Source organism: Aulonocara sp. 'chitande type north' Nkhata Bay, linkage group LG2 (assembly GCF_057382095.1).
Source record: "Aulonocara sp. 'chitande type north' Nkhata Bay isolate Kocher_YH1m ecotype deep benthic linkage group LG2, A_spYH_male_GT1.1, whole genome shotgun sequence".
Taxonomy (NCBI): Eukaryota; Metazoa; Chordata; class Actinopteri; order Cichliformes; family Cichlidae; genus Aulonocara; species Aulonocara sp. 'chitande type north' Nkhata Bay.
In genome coordinates this window covers 32,495,600-32,514,616 of record NC_141345.1, presented here as the reverse complement: position 1 = coordinate 32,514,616, position 19,017 = coordinate 32,495,600, and the positions used below count along the sequence as shown (strand labels likewise).

Genomic DNA, 19,017 nt, shown 5'->3' with positions numbered 1-19,017 from the left:
TAACTTTCTTTTTTGAACAAGTTAACCAAATTAGTAGTCCAGATGCTTCTTCAATTGACAAATAAATGTATAAATGTAGTGTAACAGAAAAAAATATGCAGTAAAAAAAAAAGAAAAAGAAAAAACATATTACAAATATACCAAAGAGCAAACAACTAGGACCTTCTGAGTAGCCGCGCTTTAACAGATTTGCATGCTTATTGAGCATAGTTGTAGAAAATGCTGCTATCAGGACTACTATTCTAAGTAACTGCTCTCCAGAAACCATGAATGCGAAAGAAAGAGGCATAAATATTTGATTTCTCTACAGTGAAATCTGCATAGCTCATCCTTCTCGTTCTTGTACAGAAAAATCAGATTCTCTTTCTAGCAGCTCGAGCTGGGTGGCGTTATGAGGAAGATGCATTATGCAACGGGTCTACAGTCAATAATGAACTGTGGTCCCTGAATGCATGAAGAAAACAGCAGTTTACCCATTTTCTCAGTTTGCACAGAAATCGACCTACTGTGCATTTTCTTCCTAATGCGCTATTGATTACCTGTCAATTAAAAAACAGGATATTATGCACTTAATGTGTTTTAAAGATATATGGGTAAGCATATCCAAGAGATGTGACTTTAAATATCAATTCTGACTGAAGGAGTAGCACAGCTTATCTTGCTTCCTGGGTACCATGTGTATACATTTGACATTGTCATATTTTTATTTAGACTATACTGGGTCTGTACATACTGAGCCCTGCTGTTAATGAAATCCCTACCCCACACAAAAGAACATCCATATGATTGATAATCTAATAAATATTGATATAGTGATTTATTGTAAACAATATCTAAAAGAGGTTAACTGATTTTTATTAAAAAATAATAAACACATAATACAAAAGAGTGTGAAAAACAATTACATTTTCTTAGTTCTTAATTATAATGACAAAATATTAATGTATAAATATCAATCGGAACACATAACACATGTAACTGTACCAGTAATTACCAAAAATTAGTAACTTAGTGTTTAGTGGTTACTATTAACTGCACAGTTTCTTTACCATGTTTATTACAAAGCACTAGCAGTGGGTCCAAGTTTGATTTTACCCTGGTATGTTTCCAGAATTTGCAATCCATGCATTCCTAATGACAATGGTCTTCAAGACATACCACAAATGTCAGCCTTCTCTTTGTGAAAGTTGAGGATGAATACATAACTCTGACAGTCCCCAATGTGGCTATGACATTATATGGAAAATCCATCACGTGGTTTCTTCGATGCGCAGGCACATCACCCAGCAATCACTAAAGCTCAAGTTAAACATTGTGATGTGGTAACAGCTTTCTCTGCTCATCATCTTTCTGGATGTTTCAGGAAACACTGCTGACCATCAGATACAAATCAGAGAAAACACCTGTGGCTCTCTGACATTCTTTGTATAACCCTCCCACCAAACAGACACACACATACACACACACTAGAGGAGCTGACATTTAGAATTGCACTACAGTTAGGGAAGATATCAAATAGGGCTTATTTGCATATAGCAGACAATGTTCACACTTCATTCGTTTGAAGAGAGTGATTTCTCCTGAGCCACTGGCAGGCCTGTCTCTTCTGCCCCGAGACTCCGGGGACAGTGAAGCACCCAGCTGTACAACTTGTGCTTCATCTGCTCCTGTCACAGCTAGCTGGCTGACCGCCTACATCTATCTCTCTTTCTCCCCTTTTTGTGTTTCTCACTGTCTCTCAACCATCCTCACTCCACCAGCAACACCTCCCCCTTGTCTTTTCTTTCTCCCGCTTCAGATCTCACAAACCTCACTTCTCCAGACCACCAACTTCCAAATACACTCCATCTGGAAACATATGACAACAAATTGCAACATACCAGTATGACAAGTGACCAGAATACGGTACGCAGTACTATTCCTTATGAGCACGACTGGTTTATTTGTTTGACCAATAGAGAAGAGTGACAAAACAACAGAGCTGAATCCAATTTTTGCCAGGGCTGATGTAAGGTCATCCAACAACAATGTACACAGGTGAACAAAAACAGACATGTGCATATTCCAGTAGATTATTTTAAATTCCATGAATTGAGAGTCATTCTTTTTCCTTAATATGCTGTAATGTAATGCACAGATCCAGCACCTGTACCTTGCTAGAATTATGCACAGTATCTGTATCTGCAACAGCATGCCCAGACAAATAAATACTTAAATTTCTAACAAATGCTTCACACGGTCAAGAAGTTCAAGAAAACAAATGTGTAATTTTGCCTCTTTGCATCATAACACCGTTGCTGTCTTTTCATGGTTTATCCGTTTATAATTGTCTGTGGGTAGCTGTGTTCAAACTGTTTCTGACAAAGGATGGTGAGGCCAGTAGTTGTATTGCTAAGACTCATCATGTTGACAAGTAACAACTATTAATAAATAAACCAAAAGAACAGGGAAAATAACCATGTAGCAGAAAGACTTTGAAAACCACAGGTCAACACATTGTTATTGTTCTAGTAGACTGGCTCCGTACAGCATCTCTGCCTTTTCGGCCCCTGCGGAGACGATACAAAAGCTGGTTACCTCAGTTTCGGGCTGGCTGCCATTTGAAAGCAGACAGCTCATCAAGATGAGTGACAAGGGTTGGGGCTCAAACTGACCAGCTGAGGAGGAGAGGGAGGAGGAGGAAGACGAAGGGGGAAATAATACTGACAGAAGTCACGTTTAGGCCAAATGTTGCCTGTTGCAGCTTTAACTGACGCTACTGTACAACAAGCTGTTTCTTGTGAATTTTGCTGTTCAATCTTGTTGTTCCTCCCATTCCCCGTCTCTTTATCTCAATCTAATTTGCCCACCACCCCCACTCCCTCTCTCCCTCTCTCTCTCGCTCTGCTTATCCCCTGTTAATCTAGATTTGCCATGTGGCCAAGCCAGTGCAGGATGGATGGGGCTTTGCACACACAGTTGTCCTTGCTTCCATTTTGTTTGTCCTGACATAACAGCTTGATGTCAAAGCGACAAAAACTCACAGAAATTGCTGTAGTCCCTCATGCTGAGCAAGCCTGGCACTTCTACGTGATTTTCACAAATTGCACACTGAGCCCTCCATCATTCTTACAATTAAACTCTTCATGTAAGACCTTGGCTGAAAGATCTCAAAGTATCAGGAGATTAAGAGTAGCAACAACCACCACTTTAAATGGCGTATGCAATAAAACCCATAATAACTACAGGCAGGGATCCGTGTCCTATACCTGACCCCATGTAAAGGATTTCACAGTGAATTTCTGAAACAATGCCATGGGAATTACACATGGGAGTAGAACACATGACCAGCTGTTTATGACCACGTGGTGACTGAACTCTTTGTGAGGAAAGCTTATAAGGTTGTGTCCGATCACGTTACCCAAGCCAAATGCTGTCCTTCGAAGCACAGGAAAAGACATCGCATTAACCTTCCCAGCTTGAAGCAAAGCACAGTTCGCTATTTTCCATCCCTATATTTCACTGCTAGAGCTTTAGTTTTTTTTTTTTAAATGAGGCACATTAGAGAATATGAAATTGTTATTTTATCTCATTGACTTTATCATCTACTTTTAAACTGTACTTTTATTTTGAGCCGACTATGTTTTTCAACTTGATATTACTTCTCCACAATAATTCACTTTGAAACAACTGTTAACACAGCTCGCTCAGCTTTATTGACAAGAGCATGACCCGAGTCTCTCTGCAGTCCAGACAAGAGCTGAGAAATTCTCTAAGCAACAAAAAGGCCAATGACATAATTTGAAAAAGGGCTTACTTTTGGCTTTTTTTCCACCAAAGGGCTGTAAATTTCCACAGTCTCATTTGACAGGCAGATAGATGAGTGCAGTTTACCTCTGTCCTCTCGCAAGACGAATTGTAATGGTATGCAGATGCTGTAATGACATTCCTCTGAGATGTAATCACAGCGCCTGGCACATTAATTTCACTGGAGTGGAAAAGCACATATATCATTTTTGTGGCTTCTCGTCAGATTTCCGCTACATGTGGGTATACATTACCTTAATTATTAAAGTCACTGCAGTTCCAAACCACACTAGCGAAAAGAGACAAAGTCTAAACCAGTTAGTTTCAATAAGAGATAATGTACTGCTGAATACAATAAAGAAAAAAGCACCATGCGGCTTCAAAATGTACTGGTGGTTAGATTAAAAGTACTTAAAGAAAATATGTCTGCCTTATTCACATGGTGCTGCAAAACATTGGAAAGTACACTCTCTTCAGTACAAGAGAGAGTAATGGGAAAGTAGAAATACTGGACTGTGTTGCAGTGGAGAGATTAAAGAGACACTACAAGTGAAAAGGGTCATATTCATTACAACTAGATATCACTGAAACACTTGCATTTTATTACTTACATTAACATTTCTTAATATTTAAAGGAAGTGTTTACCACTGATTTATTATCTGCTTAAGACATGTGTAACTCTTTTTTTTTTTTAGCCAAAACTAGGAAAGAAACAAATTTCCAACAAGGCAAAGAAATTTGTTGTTTGCATATTGTTTTATCAGAATTAATGGAAGTGCTGAGGTAGAGCTAGATCACTATGTACATAGATTAATTCTTACTGCAGTGCTCTGGGTTGCTCTCCACCATGAGCCCTTTGCTGGCGTCATTCCTTCTTCCCTTTCCTTCCTGTCTCTCTCCTTTATTATCCAATGTTGTCAAAAAAAAAACAAAAACAGCCCAGTAGCACTGTTGGATTGAACTCCAGCAGATTAAATGCATCTTAACAGAGTGTATTTTTGTTTCCTCCACTCAAACTGAAAAATTATATTTTTAAAATGAAACAGCATCAAGCCATTCCCAAGGTAAGATGAGGTAACTCTGGATTATTCACAGGCCCGGATAGAAGTAAGCTCCACTTTTGGATTTTACATTCGCTGCAAAAAGAGGAATGGATTAGACAATATTTTTTATTTTTTTCATTTTATTCCAAATGTAACTAGTGCATAAAATAAGCATCTTATCAAGCCCTCAAAAGTAAATCTTATAGATTTAGGCGCCTGGAAGCCACTCTGCCTACTTGTTGATATTTTTGTTCTTAACAATGAGTCTGGGAATTCAGTTCAAAAATCACCAGCTATCCCTGAAATCCTTCCTTCCCAAGTGTAAATACAAGCTAAAGCAAATGACATTACATCTGCTTTCCTGGAAACTAGTTCTTCTTGCTCTGCCTCATCCTCGGATATGTAGGATATGGAAAGATACAAATCATATAACTCGCTAGAGAGGTACGTTTTTTGGGGGGATTTTTTTTAAAGTTGCCAGGTCGTGTTAGATGGAATCCATCCCTGTCCATGCAGAGGTGGATGATGGATCATTTGCTGCGCCTCCCTTTGGTATAAAGCACTGCAGTCTGGCAGAAGTGCCATCTCTGCAGTTTATTGGCACCATATTACAAGATGTTTGGGTATTGAAGTTTAAATCGCTTCACTTTCTTAAAATACTCAATTTTCAGATTAGATGTTGCTAGAAAGAATCACAAGTCCCAAATAGCTGATATGTGTAGTCTACATGTTTAGAAAGCATCGCTGTGAAAAAATGTTCTTCAAAGGTCAAAGTGATTTTGACCATTGTGTCGATTCAACAGCTTTGCATCGCTTCCAGCTCCCCACTCAACTATGATACAGCGCAATGACGTTCCTACCATCTGTTCACTCTGACTCCCGCTCTTTCTAACTACCTCTCACCCTACCCGCCCTTTAGTACCACTGTCTTTGCCATTCATTCCACACAGACGTGATTGTAACAGACCGACATAAACAAACATGAAATGTAGCCGGGAGACGAGAGATTTTCTTAAAGTAAAACAAAAAATACCCACAAAGGAAAACAACTTTTTTCTCCTATTGTTGTCACTGCTAATTCTTATCATGGACTGGACTGAAAGAAGTGTTTACTAGCAAACATAATTGCAAAAAGGGGGCTTAGGGGAAATGAGTACTGAAGGACCACAATCTGACTAATGCCTCTTGACAAAACAATTTGTTTTCCTCAACTCTCCATCTGCCAAAACAGTCAATTTCTTTCCTAGTCTGGTTCTAATTGATCCATGCCTGCTGTGTTTTGTAACTGGATCAGACGAGAAAAAATGAGCATGCTACTTATTTTAGAAACTTTTTAAAAAAATATCTTGTTCCTTAAGATGTAGCAAGAAATTAATAAAAGCGGCGGAATTTGCTTTTGGGGCCTGCCCTCTATTACTAAGTCAATAAGCGTTCAATTACATCTTTTACTTAAAACACTCAGCTAAAATGCCATGCCAGCATCTTCTTTCAAAGCTCGTCTTCATCTTTGCTCATCTGTTCCTCACATTAATCTGATGTTGTTTTTGAAATGACAGTCTTCTGGCTCAGAGGGAGGGATAATGATTCATCAAGTGGGCAGAAAAACAACAACCGCAGGAGAGTCATATGATGTAGGAAGACGGTGCCGGTGTAATGAGCTTCATACTTGGCCAAAGCACACAGACCTGTTACGGACAGCATGAAAAAACAGAAAGGCAATCAATACCTTGTGTCGAAATCTCACGACTGGTCGATAGGGCGGTGACCCAAATCCCTCCTTGCTGGGTCTCCCGTTGGTGCCAAGCGCAGCGAGCCCCAACAGCAAAATCGCAGCAGACCACCATCTGGTCGTCTTCATTGGTCTTTTCCTGTCAAAAACCAAACAAGAATGGTGAATGCGTACTCTCCTCCAACACTCTGCAGGTTCAATACTGGTTGGCCAAGACAATACATCAAGCCCACAATAATTAGTGAAGACAATGAGAACCGCAAAACTGTCGCTGATTTAAACTAAAGCTATCAATACGTGGCCCACACTCGGCAGGGAGATTAGATCTCCTTTCAAATCAATTACGGGGAAATAGACGTCATGAAAAAATCAAGATAAAGAAGACAAAGAGCCAATATATTAAGGCAATTAAAGTGAGGGCTTTGGATTAATTAGGCTGAGTGTCTAAGTCAAGCAACTGTGATGAAGTGGAGAGATTACATCTTAAAACAGATTCCTCACAGTTTTGCACAGATGCAGCCTGGAAATTTTTTTTTTTAAAAAGTGAGAATATTCACTTTTCACCTCCAATTCGACTGCATTTTCAATTATTCATTGGACTGTGTAAAAACAAGTTTGACCTTTGCATGACATGAATTAAACAAAATCACACTTGTGGAGGAAAGGAGGGGGGGAAAAGAAAAAACAAGCCCTGTGGAAATGTCTGTGTCAGTGAAACGGATAGGTTCGAGCAAGTAGCAAGGCACAGGACATCCCCAGAGAAGACGATACGTTAACCACTCCTCTTATACCGCCTTACACGCCTTACACGCTAAACAACTGTTATGTTGAAACCTGCAGTGCATTTGTTCCTTCATATTTTTATCCCTCATCTTTATCTGCATTTACACCCTCGGGTTTTTTTATGCACCTCACTGCAAAGATCTCCTCCATCAGAAGCACTTTATAAATAAATCTGACAAGACTTGACTTGTTTTTTTTCACAGTCAAACACTGAGCTGCACTTTCTAAGACATCCAAAACCATTCTCCAGTGAAGGGAGATGAGTGACAGCAGGATGGTGACCCCGCTTCCTTGTTCTTTGGGGCTGACACTAAGTCAGACAACAATGGTGCTGCTGTGGCAGCTCTGTGGGTCCACGCGCTTTTCACTGGAGGTCAGCAGGTTGCACCAGCAGAGCAGTGTGTCACTGTGATGTGCCGGACAGAGAGGAGATACTGAAACTTTCTTTTTGTGACTTTACATGTCTTCAAAAGCCTTCCTCTGTTGCCTGATGCCTGCAGGATTTCTGCTTTGAAATTACTTCCTTTTATTTCAAACCTACTTTTTTTTTGTCATGTGGAGGAGATATAAAGAACTTGGTCTTTTGGTGGAAAACACATTTAATTAAAAATATTTTCAACAGCTGTGTTGTATACTGTAATTCTCTGGCAGATTTTTCAGACTTTTTGTTTCATTGGCCTTTAGAAGAAAAAAAGATCAATGTTCTTTATCGAACTCTGAAACAGCCTTGAATCCTCCTACACAAATTACACCCATCGCCAGCGCCCCTACTAACCAATCCAGTTCTTTTCAAGGTTTGATATACACCTGCCCCCCACCCCACTCCCACCCCAAACAGAGACTTGTCTAACTACAAACAAAAAACTTCTAGACAACATATTCGTATAATCCTGTATGTTAAAGCCTTGGTCTTTAGTGTGGCTACCTTGTGAACAAAGCTTAAGCCTCTGTAAATGAAATGTCGTGCCAGGTCTTCTACCTCAGTGTGTGTCAGTGCAGTAGTGAGGGACAGACATTCAAAGTGCCTCGATAATCGAGTAGGAGGTTTTGTTCGGAACAATGAGTCTAGAAATTCAAAAGATCTATGAACCTGAAAAATAATTGTTAAAATGTTGGTAATGATCAACAGCCTTACTAACCCCCTGCGGACATATTATGGTCCTTTTATGCTATAGGGCATTAATAGTCGCACTCACTTTTTTAATGCGATCATATTCATATTCATTCTCTGTGCGTCGTAACTCTCCAGATCCAGGTAGGAACCCTGCCTGCAGCAGCTGCTGCTCCACTTCTCCGCTAACACAGTCTTTATGCCACACTAGGTGGATTACCATATTTGCTAGCACAATCAATCATCTTCTTTCCGGTATCCCAGTGTTAAATGGGTTATTAATGGACCAGCTTTTGCACAGTGCTGTGTCAGAGACAAAAACATATGCACAGTTTTAAGAAGTTTAACTGCACCATACAGCACAGTTCCTCAGAGACATTAAACTCATTATGATCAGTCACAACTGCGGCATAAGCAAGCACCTTTCCAGTCCTCCTTCTAGTGAATAATCAGTAATCTTTCTTGGAGCTCCAGACAGTTTTAAAACTGTGTTGTCCTATAATTCATTAAAATAACCAGATTTTCTTTTAAAGCCGCTATCACTACAATGAGTGCGTTGATTTGACCATTCACACACAAACAATAACAGCAGCTGAGCTATTAAACAAGTGGGGGAGCACATGTGTCCTTTTTTAAATTAATTTCAAAATAATGCAATTATAAGAACAATATATTCAGCTTCCAGTTCAGTTCAGCCTCCAGTGAGTACCAGACGAATGGGGTACACATCCATGCATTCATCCATCCAACCTGCAGTTGGCAATGTCCTTTTAATCCGTTCAGCTTTGGTGAGCTCGACATAGTGGCACACGAAGGGGTTCTCAACCTGCTGTGGGTTCTGCTTAGATTGGCCCTTCAAACTGCAGCAGCTCTCCAGAACAGAATAAGGACTACCACCATCAGTTCCACTCCAAACAGTAGTTGGAGCTTGCTCAAAGGAGGCATCTGAATAATACTGACCGACCTGGCCAACGAGCCAGGTGGTAAGAAAACCTTGAGCTTGAGAGAAAAGGGGGATTGTCCACATACAAATAGATCGCAGACTCTGTAATTCTTTGGGGAAAATGAAAAATAAATTATGCAGCCTTTAATATACCTGGCCTGAGGGGAAAGAGTAACTAAGTATTCAGTATCTTACCCACGAATGGACAGGAGGACCAGAGAGGAAAATATTATAACTCAAAGACGTTCAGTGTGCTAAAATTAAAAAAGCAGAACTTCCAAAACAGCCATAAGGTTGAACAAACTAACCCCTTAGAGAAATGAAAAAAGGATATTGAATAATGGTTGCAGAGGGATGACTGGAACCTCAATTTAATAAGCGGAAGATGGATGGATGGATGGATGAAGACAATGCCCTCAATGCAGGAAAATGGCTACTCCCTGCCTATATGCCTATAAGCCCTGCTCAACAAATGAGCCTTGAAGAAAGGAAAGTTCAAAGAAATTTTGAAGTATAAATCATTAATATCAGTTTAAAGATAAAATTACTAAAAACCTATTATATTCTTTATAATAAACTGATGAATTTCATTAATTTTCACTGTGCAATTTATATGTGCCTAAATTTTTCAGCTTACTCAACAATACATTAATGTGGGTTGGTCTTGGTTCAAAATGGGCCTCTGGGTGTAACGCTGCACATAAAAATGATTGTCTGGATGTAGCTCGAGGTAAAGCATCTTTATCACCTCACCTCACAGTTTCTGCATTTTCTTCTTAAAAACAAAACAAAAATCTGATTTAAGTTGGAGTAAATTAAATCTAAATTTTTCTAAATGGCAGGCATAATTTTTTTTTTGATGGAGGGCTAAAACATCTTTGGTATGTACCAATATGTTTTATGTGAAAAAAAAAAACCCAATTAAGAATAAATTAAGAATTTTAGCTCATTTTCAAAAATAAAAAAAATAAACAAATCTCAAAATATGGCAATGAAAATTTAGCAAAATCCCCCAAATATCCCAGGCACAGCAGGGCTGATCTACAACTGTAAGTCTTAGTATGTGAGGGAAAACATGCAATCTTGAGTAAATGCTGCACGTCTTATTTATTTCTCTTGAAAGCACAAGAGACAAAAACAGTCTCAATTCTTTTTCCCAGGATGCCCGAGAGGCTGCCATCATAACTTCGGCATGTGGTTTTAAATCCCCTAGAGCACACCTAAGCTTTGGCATTGACTTTGAAATGAAGTCTACCTATCTCCCACTATGTACACAATGAATCATGCCCTGCCAAGCTCACAGACACTTTCCATCTCATTCAGTAGATTTCTGCCATTCATGCACTGGGCAAGTTACCATAAGCGCCCATACAGCTCACCTTACAGATACTTGGCTCTATGTATGCATCACACTGACTGCACCACACTGGGCACTGGCTAGATTTTAATAATGCACATTTTGAAATTTACTGTCAACTGTCATGCATGTGTGGTAACCCATAACTCTGGAAAATAGGAATATATTATTAAAGCGTGCCATACATTTTCCTGACATTATGCATGGTTTCCCCCAAAAGACCTTTACTCAAAAACTCTCCCCATTATTATGAGTAATCTTGGACCAATTCTGACTTATTGCTGATAAGTCTTCAATTTACAGCTTTCTAATTACTGTCAGCTTGTCTCCAGTATAATTAAAGAAAGCCCTTGAGAAATGCAAAACTCTCAATATAGCTGAACATCTACTGTTACCATCCCCAACTTTCTTCTCTCACTGTTTTTAGTCAGACAGCGAAATATAAGCTGCAGTATAGCTCGTGTTACAAAACAAACAAAGAACACAAAGAACAACATAATGCAAAAGTTAAGAGTCTTTCAGTCTTTTGCAAAAGGGCACCAAACCCTGTAGCAGATTGTTTAAAATACTTTTGCACCAAAAGTCACAGCCAACGCTTCCTTCTAACATCTGTTTTGCCCTGCTAATTACAATTTCTTTTTCAATGTTTCTCAGAGCTGCTAAGATTTCTCTAAACCCACATAAAATAAGGTCTGGACCAGAATAACAACATAATGAAATACTGTACACTTGGAGACGTTTTAGGCTCAAATCTCTGAACCAACAACCACGGACAATTTCATCTTTCATCCCTCAATGTAGATCTCCACTTTATCTTTTCAAGCTGTTGTAGCATCTCCCTCTGTATGAGCTGGGATTTGCTGAGCTCTTGTACTGATATATCAGCGAAGTGGCTATAAAGATTGACCCGATATGTCTTTAACCCCATGTGCCTGGTTACAAAATTCAAGAGGTGGATGACAAGTTGAAACTACACCGAAGTGTGGTGCGTGCCAGTTCTGAAGTCACTTTTGGTTCACACAACTGTTCACTAGGGCAACAACAGAGAGAATAGCCAAGGCTTTAACCAGCCTTTACTTTAAAGACATTTTCCAGTCCTATTCTCCTCAAGGCCAAAGTCCTGATTTTATAAAAAATAACTCTGATAAAAACCCCGTTCACTCTGCTTAAAGTCTTGGCTGTTCTATGACGTTACCTTTATTCACATGTAAAAAGACCACTCAGAAAGAAAGTTGCAAATAACATCAGACTAAAGCTCCTTGTTAGCAGACATACTGATGGTAACTTTAACTTTGTATTCAAACTGCCAACTTTCTAGGCAGAGGAGACAGAAGTTAAAACAGACTGTTGCACACAGAGAAAGATAGGATATCATGTAGAGATACACATTTAAAAAATGCTTGTTTTTATCATTAAAGCACACAAGCCTTTTCTGTTAACGCCCACAAATAAAGTCAATGCAAAGGGCCACTTCACCAGATGCTAGAAAGCCCTCCATGTTCAGAAAACAAACTGAACTTGGTTGATAAGGAGGACTCACCAATTTTAATTTTTAAATACTATTGTACAGCTGTTTATTATTCCCCCATAACTTCTGTTTACTACCGACAATAATTCTTTTTTTTTTTTTGGTTAATGCTTTGTTTAGGGGTGGGTGTGACAAGGTAATAGCATCATAAACAGTTTAAGTGAAATCGCGGGGTGTGGGTTGCATTTTATTTGAATAATAGTCACAGATGCAATTCAAAGTAATAAGCAATAAAGTAACAAAAAACAAAGATTACATAAATGTCGGTAATAAATACACATTTGTTTTGATGAAAAATCCTATTCTGCTCTCTTCTCCTCCGGCTTAGTTTCCAAGCCTTCAGATTTATCTGTTCGCTCCTTGTTGGAAACCTGACATTCACAGGGAACCACAGTCTTAAAGCAGCAGCTGGATTCAGTGAATAGCACACAAACCTGAACTCCAGGATGTTTAATAACTTTTGGTTTCTGTTAAGAATGTGCACATGCTGTGAGCATTTTTGACATGACATGCTTTAAGGCTGTGGATTTTCAATTCATTGGTTTTCCTTTGCCATTTGAAACTTACAGCATGCATGGTTCTGAACCTTTCAACTCCCCTCAGTTACCCGTGAGCTCTCCAAGTGGGAAACAGTAACCCCCTGTTGCACTGCACAGCTCCCAATTGTGAGTGGAGCAAACATCTATGAATAAGGAACAGGGCGATGCTGAAAGAAACATGCATGCTAAGTCAATGGACCGTGGCCAAACAACCACTGAAACACTCCATGAGACTGCTTCAAGGTCAATGTGATGGCTGCTTTTCTCACATTGCATATAAAGACAGGGGGGCAACTCTTCCTGACATTTCAACACTAAATATAAAGATATTTTTAACAGAAGGAGACTTGATAATTCAACATTTTTTCATGGGCGCTAATCAATCAGGAAGACGTTAAAGAAAGAAAATGTTTAAGAAGTTGTTAAGCTTCATGGCGGCAACATCTTTGAAGTGCTAGATATCCAATTTACAAAATACAGCTTAAATCGCACTCTTGGTTTATTTTTACCATTTTGCTGCCACAGAACAAAATGATGACAGACACAAGTGGAAGAAACAACAGAAAAGGGTGTGAGCATGCCTGGCAGATAAAAAAAAAATCTAAATCTGTTGCTGTTATATCAATATTTAAATACCATTTTTTGCAAAACGTGTTTGAAACCTGCCAAGTTTTAAAATTATGATTGAAGTTTTTCATCTTTCTTTCTGTGGCAGATACATTTTGACAGCTATGTCTTTTCTTCTATCCAAGAAGGAAAAAAAAAACACTTTTTTGGACTCTTATTTTTCTACTTCGCTGGGCATGCGTGGGGTTTTTTTTGTTTTTTTTTGCTTTATATCAAAGTCATTAAATCATGAAAATTTTAACCACAGGATTCAATAAAATCCTAGCTAAAGCTCAAATGCTTAAAAAAGTCAAAAGTGCTTTTGAATTTTCATGATCACATTTTGATTTATTTAAATGACTTGAATGCAACGTGTCACATCCACTGAAAACAGGAAAAAACACTCCACCACAAAATCCACACTAATATGTTAAAACACAGACTACGAGTGTGCCAGCAGACAGAAAGACACTAATGGGCCACATCATAAAATCAATCTAATCTGAAACAGTTGCCACCTGAATCAACTCAGAATCAACTTTTTGTTTTTGTATAGTAATGAGTATATTTGATGTAGCCATGCAACATTTCTTTAATACTATGAATATTTACCATGCCTTTGAAGTACAAAGCATTGAGTTGATATTTGCCAGTTTTTAATTCAGGTAATTTTGAGGCCTTGTAACTTCAAGTAAACAGGGATAGTTACATGAAAACCACATCGGTTAAAAACTGCAACCAAATGAATTTTAAACTCCAAGTGTCATAATTTCAAGCCGAAACAACATTTTTGTTCAGCATAACTTTTACTGTAACTGCCTTCAACATTAATGCCATAGGAGAGAAAAAACATGGGTACCCTGGATGTTTTATCTCTTTTCTCATCATTCACTTGAGAAAATTTCAGAAAGTGAATTTTGGGTGAACTATTCAAGGTTCATATCAATTTATTTTTCAACTCTGAAAATTCCAGAGTATCGCCTGTACTGAATATCTAAAGGTTCAAAGATGCTAGAAAAAGAAAGCACCTGCTCCACATGTATCCAATAGCAAGCAGAAGTCTTGAGCCACCCCTCATTTCTTTATAATTTGCTAGGAAAATGGAAAACAGGTGTAGCAATTTATTGAAACATGTGCAAACAGTCAGGCAAATAGAGTATAAAGCAAAAAACATGGTTTCTTGTAACTAACTGGAAAGCCAATATTTGGTATGACTACCTTTATTCTCCAACACAGCCTGAACTTTCTTAGGCAAACTTGACTGACAGTGTTCCCCTGTGAGTTTTTCTATCCAGGTACGCTTTTGCTGTATGGCAGTGTGTTTAGTAACATTGTCTTGCTGAAAAATTAAAATCCTGCCAATCAGATGCTTTCCAGAACGTACTGGATAGTGGGTCATTGAGCCCATTTCTGATGAGGCTTTGGTGAACAGTAAATTGATCAACTTAAGTGCCAGACACATCTCTCAGCTCCTGTTTCAGGTCTTTGATGTTTTCCTATTTCTTAAGGACATGACGTTCAGATACTGTTCATCTGCTGTACACAGAACGACTGGAAAGCCTAAAATAACTTTCATCCTCCAGTTATTCCAAATTTTCTAAGCACAGACTCCACATCATGCAAAGATATGTCTGTTTTTTGGCTACCGGTAATATCTCTGAAATTACAAGAAAGGCACGCTCCTTGGAAGTAAAATATGCGAAATTGAGGTGTGGTTCAAAAATCAAGACTGTACTATATGCTCGCACAGAACTATCTTAAACATTAAGTAATTATTTATTTTTTTCGTTAAATTACAATCAACAGTAACATCTTTTAAGAAACACCAAATGCATTTAAGTTTAATACGTTTGAGTTGGTTACGTGTTAAGGCATTGCACAATTTCCACATATGTGGACCTCTACAGGCAGACCACAAGCTGTGTTTGCTGCACCGCTCTCACCATTAAGCATTTCAATAGAGGCAAGCTCGCCAAATCTACAAACACCTTGTACATGGGAAATGTAATGTTAAAGTTAATGCTTTGCCAAGTAATGCGAAGTATATAAGCTCAGTTCAACTTAAGTGTCCTCGGGCTGTTTTTATCAATGATAAGAACTCCGAGAGAATTAGTCTTGCACTCACAGACAGTAAGGACAAGTAGGTGAACTTCTGGGGACATGTGAAGACAGTTCACCGTCACGTTGACGCTTGCTAACAACCGCAGCGCAGTTACACCGACGTGGTTTTAATGTTATTGTGCTGTCACAGCTCAATGCTGCCTCTGCTGGTGGGAAGCAGATTAACAGCGGGCGTGGTGGGCATCGCTTCTTCTCAGAGCCCCATACTGACTGAGCCGAAGGGGCAAACATTCCACATTTATATTCAAATATGACACACATAGAGCTGAATTAATTTAAACTGTTTTAATTAGAAATGACAAGGCAGGTACTGTATGTGGCCCCATATATATGTAGACTATACTACTAGAATATGCCTGAAGAAAAATTAGGGAAATATAAATATTCACAGACACCAATTACAAATAAATGTATGGTCTTATTCATGAATATGGATTAACTCTAATTATTTTTTGTTCTATTTTTACCTGTGTATTTATCTGAAATTTTATTACCACTGCAGTACAGACCTGCCTTACTGAATTAAGACTGACTAAGAGACGGATTAGGATTAAAATAATATTTAGTATTTGTAAATAAGTTGTAAAAACCATCATTATACATGACTACTGAGACGGTCACCTCTCTGCATGATTTCAGTCATCTGATGTTAAAATATTCAGAACAAAGGACAGATGTTTAGCCATCAGCCAAATGCTGTAACATGCTGTAGTTAATAATGAAACAAGTTTTTTTTTCCCCATATTTAAGCAGATCTCAAACATTTGCCTTAAAGATTTCCTGAAATAATGTTTCCCTTTCATTGATTTCAATGAGGTGGTTTTCCTTTTGGAATATCAGGGGTCACACCAAACACTTTTAGAGTTTATAATGTGTCCACAGGTTTATAGTTTATGTTATGCTAATTTATTTTGTCTTTTTTTGTTTTGTTTTGAGGCTGTTTTCAATTGTACAGAATTCAAATGTGCTGTACTGGCTAGAAAAGAAGAGATTGATGAGAAATGCTTCCTTCCTTGTTAAGTACTGCTACAGTATGTAGTGAAACGTGAAATATGGATGACTGAAATTCACAGCACTCGATTCTTTTCTTGTTATATGTGAAGGCTGCATTGGCTGGCGGGCCACACTTTCAGAGGACTGGCTCTAAGTGAACAAGCTGACCAAATGGCAGCAAAATGCCCCCCACAGCAAAGCACAGTTACCGGATCCCCTTTCTATAGACTTCTAAAACTCTGTTATTTTAAATTGACAGGATAGCCCAAAGTTATATCCCAAGGTCAACAAACATCTTTTTAACTGGGGCAGCATATTGAGTGGAAAACTGGACATTTCTCAACCCCCATTCTTTTTTTTATAGTTAATTTGTAGCGTCTCCTTTCTTCTCCACACAGATAACATGTTATATAACAAGAATAATTCACAGTAAAAACACCTCAAGAGGAGAAGTTTGGCTTATTTAGTAATTTCAGGTCAAATTAAGGTCTCATGTCATTGAGTTTCATTACAAACTGTACATTTTATTCAATATCTTTAACTTTTCTCTGTGTAAAAATGCAAAGCAGATCTTTTTTTTTTAAATTTTATGTGTGTATTGTCTGCAGGGTCCTGCTCATATATTACACTCCCTAAATGATCCTATAAATGTGAAAAACAAATGCAAACAAATGTTCTCAATATGCTTGCATTGGAATAAGCACATACATCACCACTGCTTATATTGGCTTATTTTAATTTGGCTAAGAATTATTGTTGATGTAATAGAATTTTCTCATTGGGGTTTCATATTTTGGCTTTCAGGATATAAAATGCTGCATATTATAGACAAAAACACCAAAAAACGTTTTAGACTAGATGAGTAGACTTGCCAAAACATATTGATATTTTAAGCTCCTGAGGTGCATGTTCACAGGAAAATCATTATCTTCAGCAGGGCAATTTCTAGTCAAAATAAAACCCACCTATACAGAGGAGAAATTGGATGGCAGCAGAGGTACTTGCGCCTGATTCAGCTTGCAGCTGATTGCATACTGTATACTGGGACTTGGATGCTCCCACTTTGCTTGGCAAACCAAGGATTTCCTCCAGAGACTTGTTTGAAATTATTCAGATTGTCAGTGAGGTCACTGGAGTGTAACTTTAGTCAGCAGATAAACGGATTTTCTATCCCCCACACTACTAGACCACCAGCTCCCCTCTTCCACCATATGCTTCAGCTGACACATCCTTGACCCCTGTGAGCAGATCTCTTTAAGCACGCTCAGCAGTATTGCTATGTACAGTTCAGTTTAAGTGGAGCACTACAGTTTGTCTCTGAGATATCTGGAGAACGCTGGAGCATCTGTTGTGTGTTTGCTGCCCAAGCACATTGCCGAAGCATGTCTTATGTGGCAGAATTATCGTGCCACTTCTCATATACTCTATGCTCATACTCATACATTCCCAACACCACTGTCTACTGATAAAGGACTCCTTCAAGTTCAAAGCACGTCCAAAACCACAGGCAACACTCTTTGCCCAAGGGTAGTGCTTCTGTTTATTCCTTGTTCTTCCCTTACAAATACTGAAAATGCTCTGCCAATCTCTCAGATAGAGGACTTCCTACAACAAAGGAACAGAGGACTCATTCTGAATGTCATACATGCCTAAATGGGTATCTCATATGGTATTCATGCTATGCCCCTGCATGGTGTCTGTATGAATCTTTTTTTTTTTAAATTTCTTACATCTTTTGACTGCTTTGTTATTGTTTTGGTGCATCAAGAAAATGTTAGCCGCCTCTGTAGTCCATGCATTTATCATGTGCATGAAAATGAAACAGTTGGGGTTTGAAAGGGACATGCTGAAAATGTTTTGCATAGGGCAAAAACAAGCTTTTCACTTAGGTTTTCTAATGGTTATACGGGGGTATACTTGCCTAGAGGTTAGAGGAGCTGGCTGGTGAATATAAGTTTATATCCTGAGACGAACTTAAAGAAATGGGATTTTGAAGAAACAGGACAAAAATCTCCCCTCCAGAAAATATTGTTGAGATCCACCCCGGGCAATGTACTCAGTCCCAGCCAGGTATCTACTGTGAAACTACAAACTGGTCAGCAGAATCAACAAGAGAGTAATTTCCCTCTGTAAAAAGATGAAAATATTACATTTGACCTTTATTTTATTGGGAAAGGTTGAGATTTGTGCCTTCATATTAAGGTTTTTATTTCACAAGTCTCATATTTCCCAGCATAGGCTTGCATGCTATAACCTGAGCATGTATAGTATACTGGCTCCAAATCATAAATTAAAACTAAGATATGTGTCAATGGCAAAGCGTCGGGATTTGATTTTATATGAATCTTTCAAAAATGATAACATTGCCGAAAGCTTTAAACAATCCTCAGGTCACTTCCAGCAGTGATCCCAGGACTCTGTTCACTTCCAGCCAGTGCAAATCAAAGCCTTTAATTACCACACTGATAAGAGGCTTG

The 19,017-nt window shown here is 38.5% G+C and overlaps 1 protein-coding gene across 1 annotated transcript in view; it reads right to left on the bottom strand.

The window, feature by feature from the left end:
• fstl5 (follistatin-like 5) overlaps positions 1–19,017 on the bottom strand; it is a 197,731-nt gene that overhangs the window by 153,539 nt on the left and 25,175 nt on the right. The window contains exon 2 of the mRNA XM_086259763.1: positions 6,557–6,698. Within this exon, the coding sequence (XP_086115889.1) occupies positions 6,557–6,698 (142 nt within the window). The remainder of the gene's footprint in view (positions 1–6,556; positions 6,699–19,017) is intronic.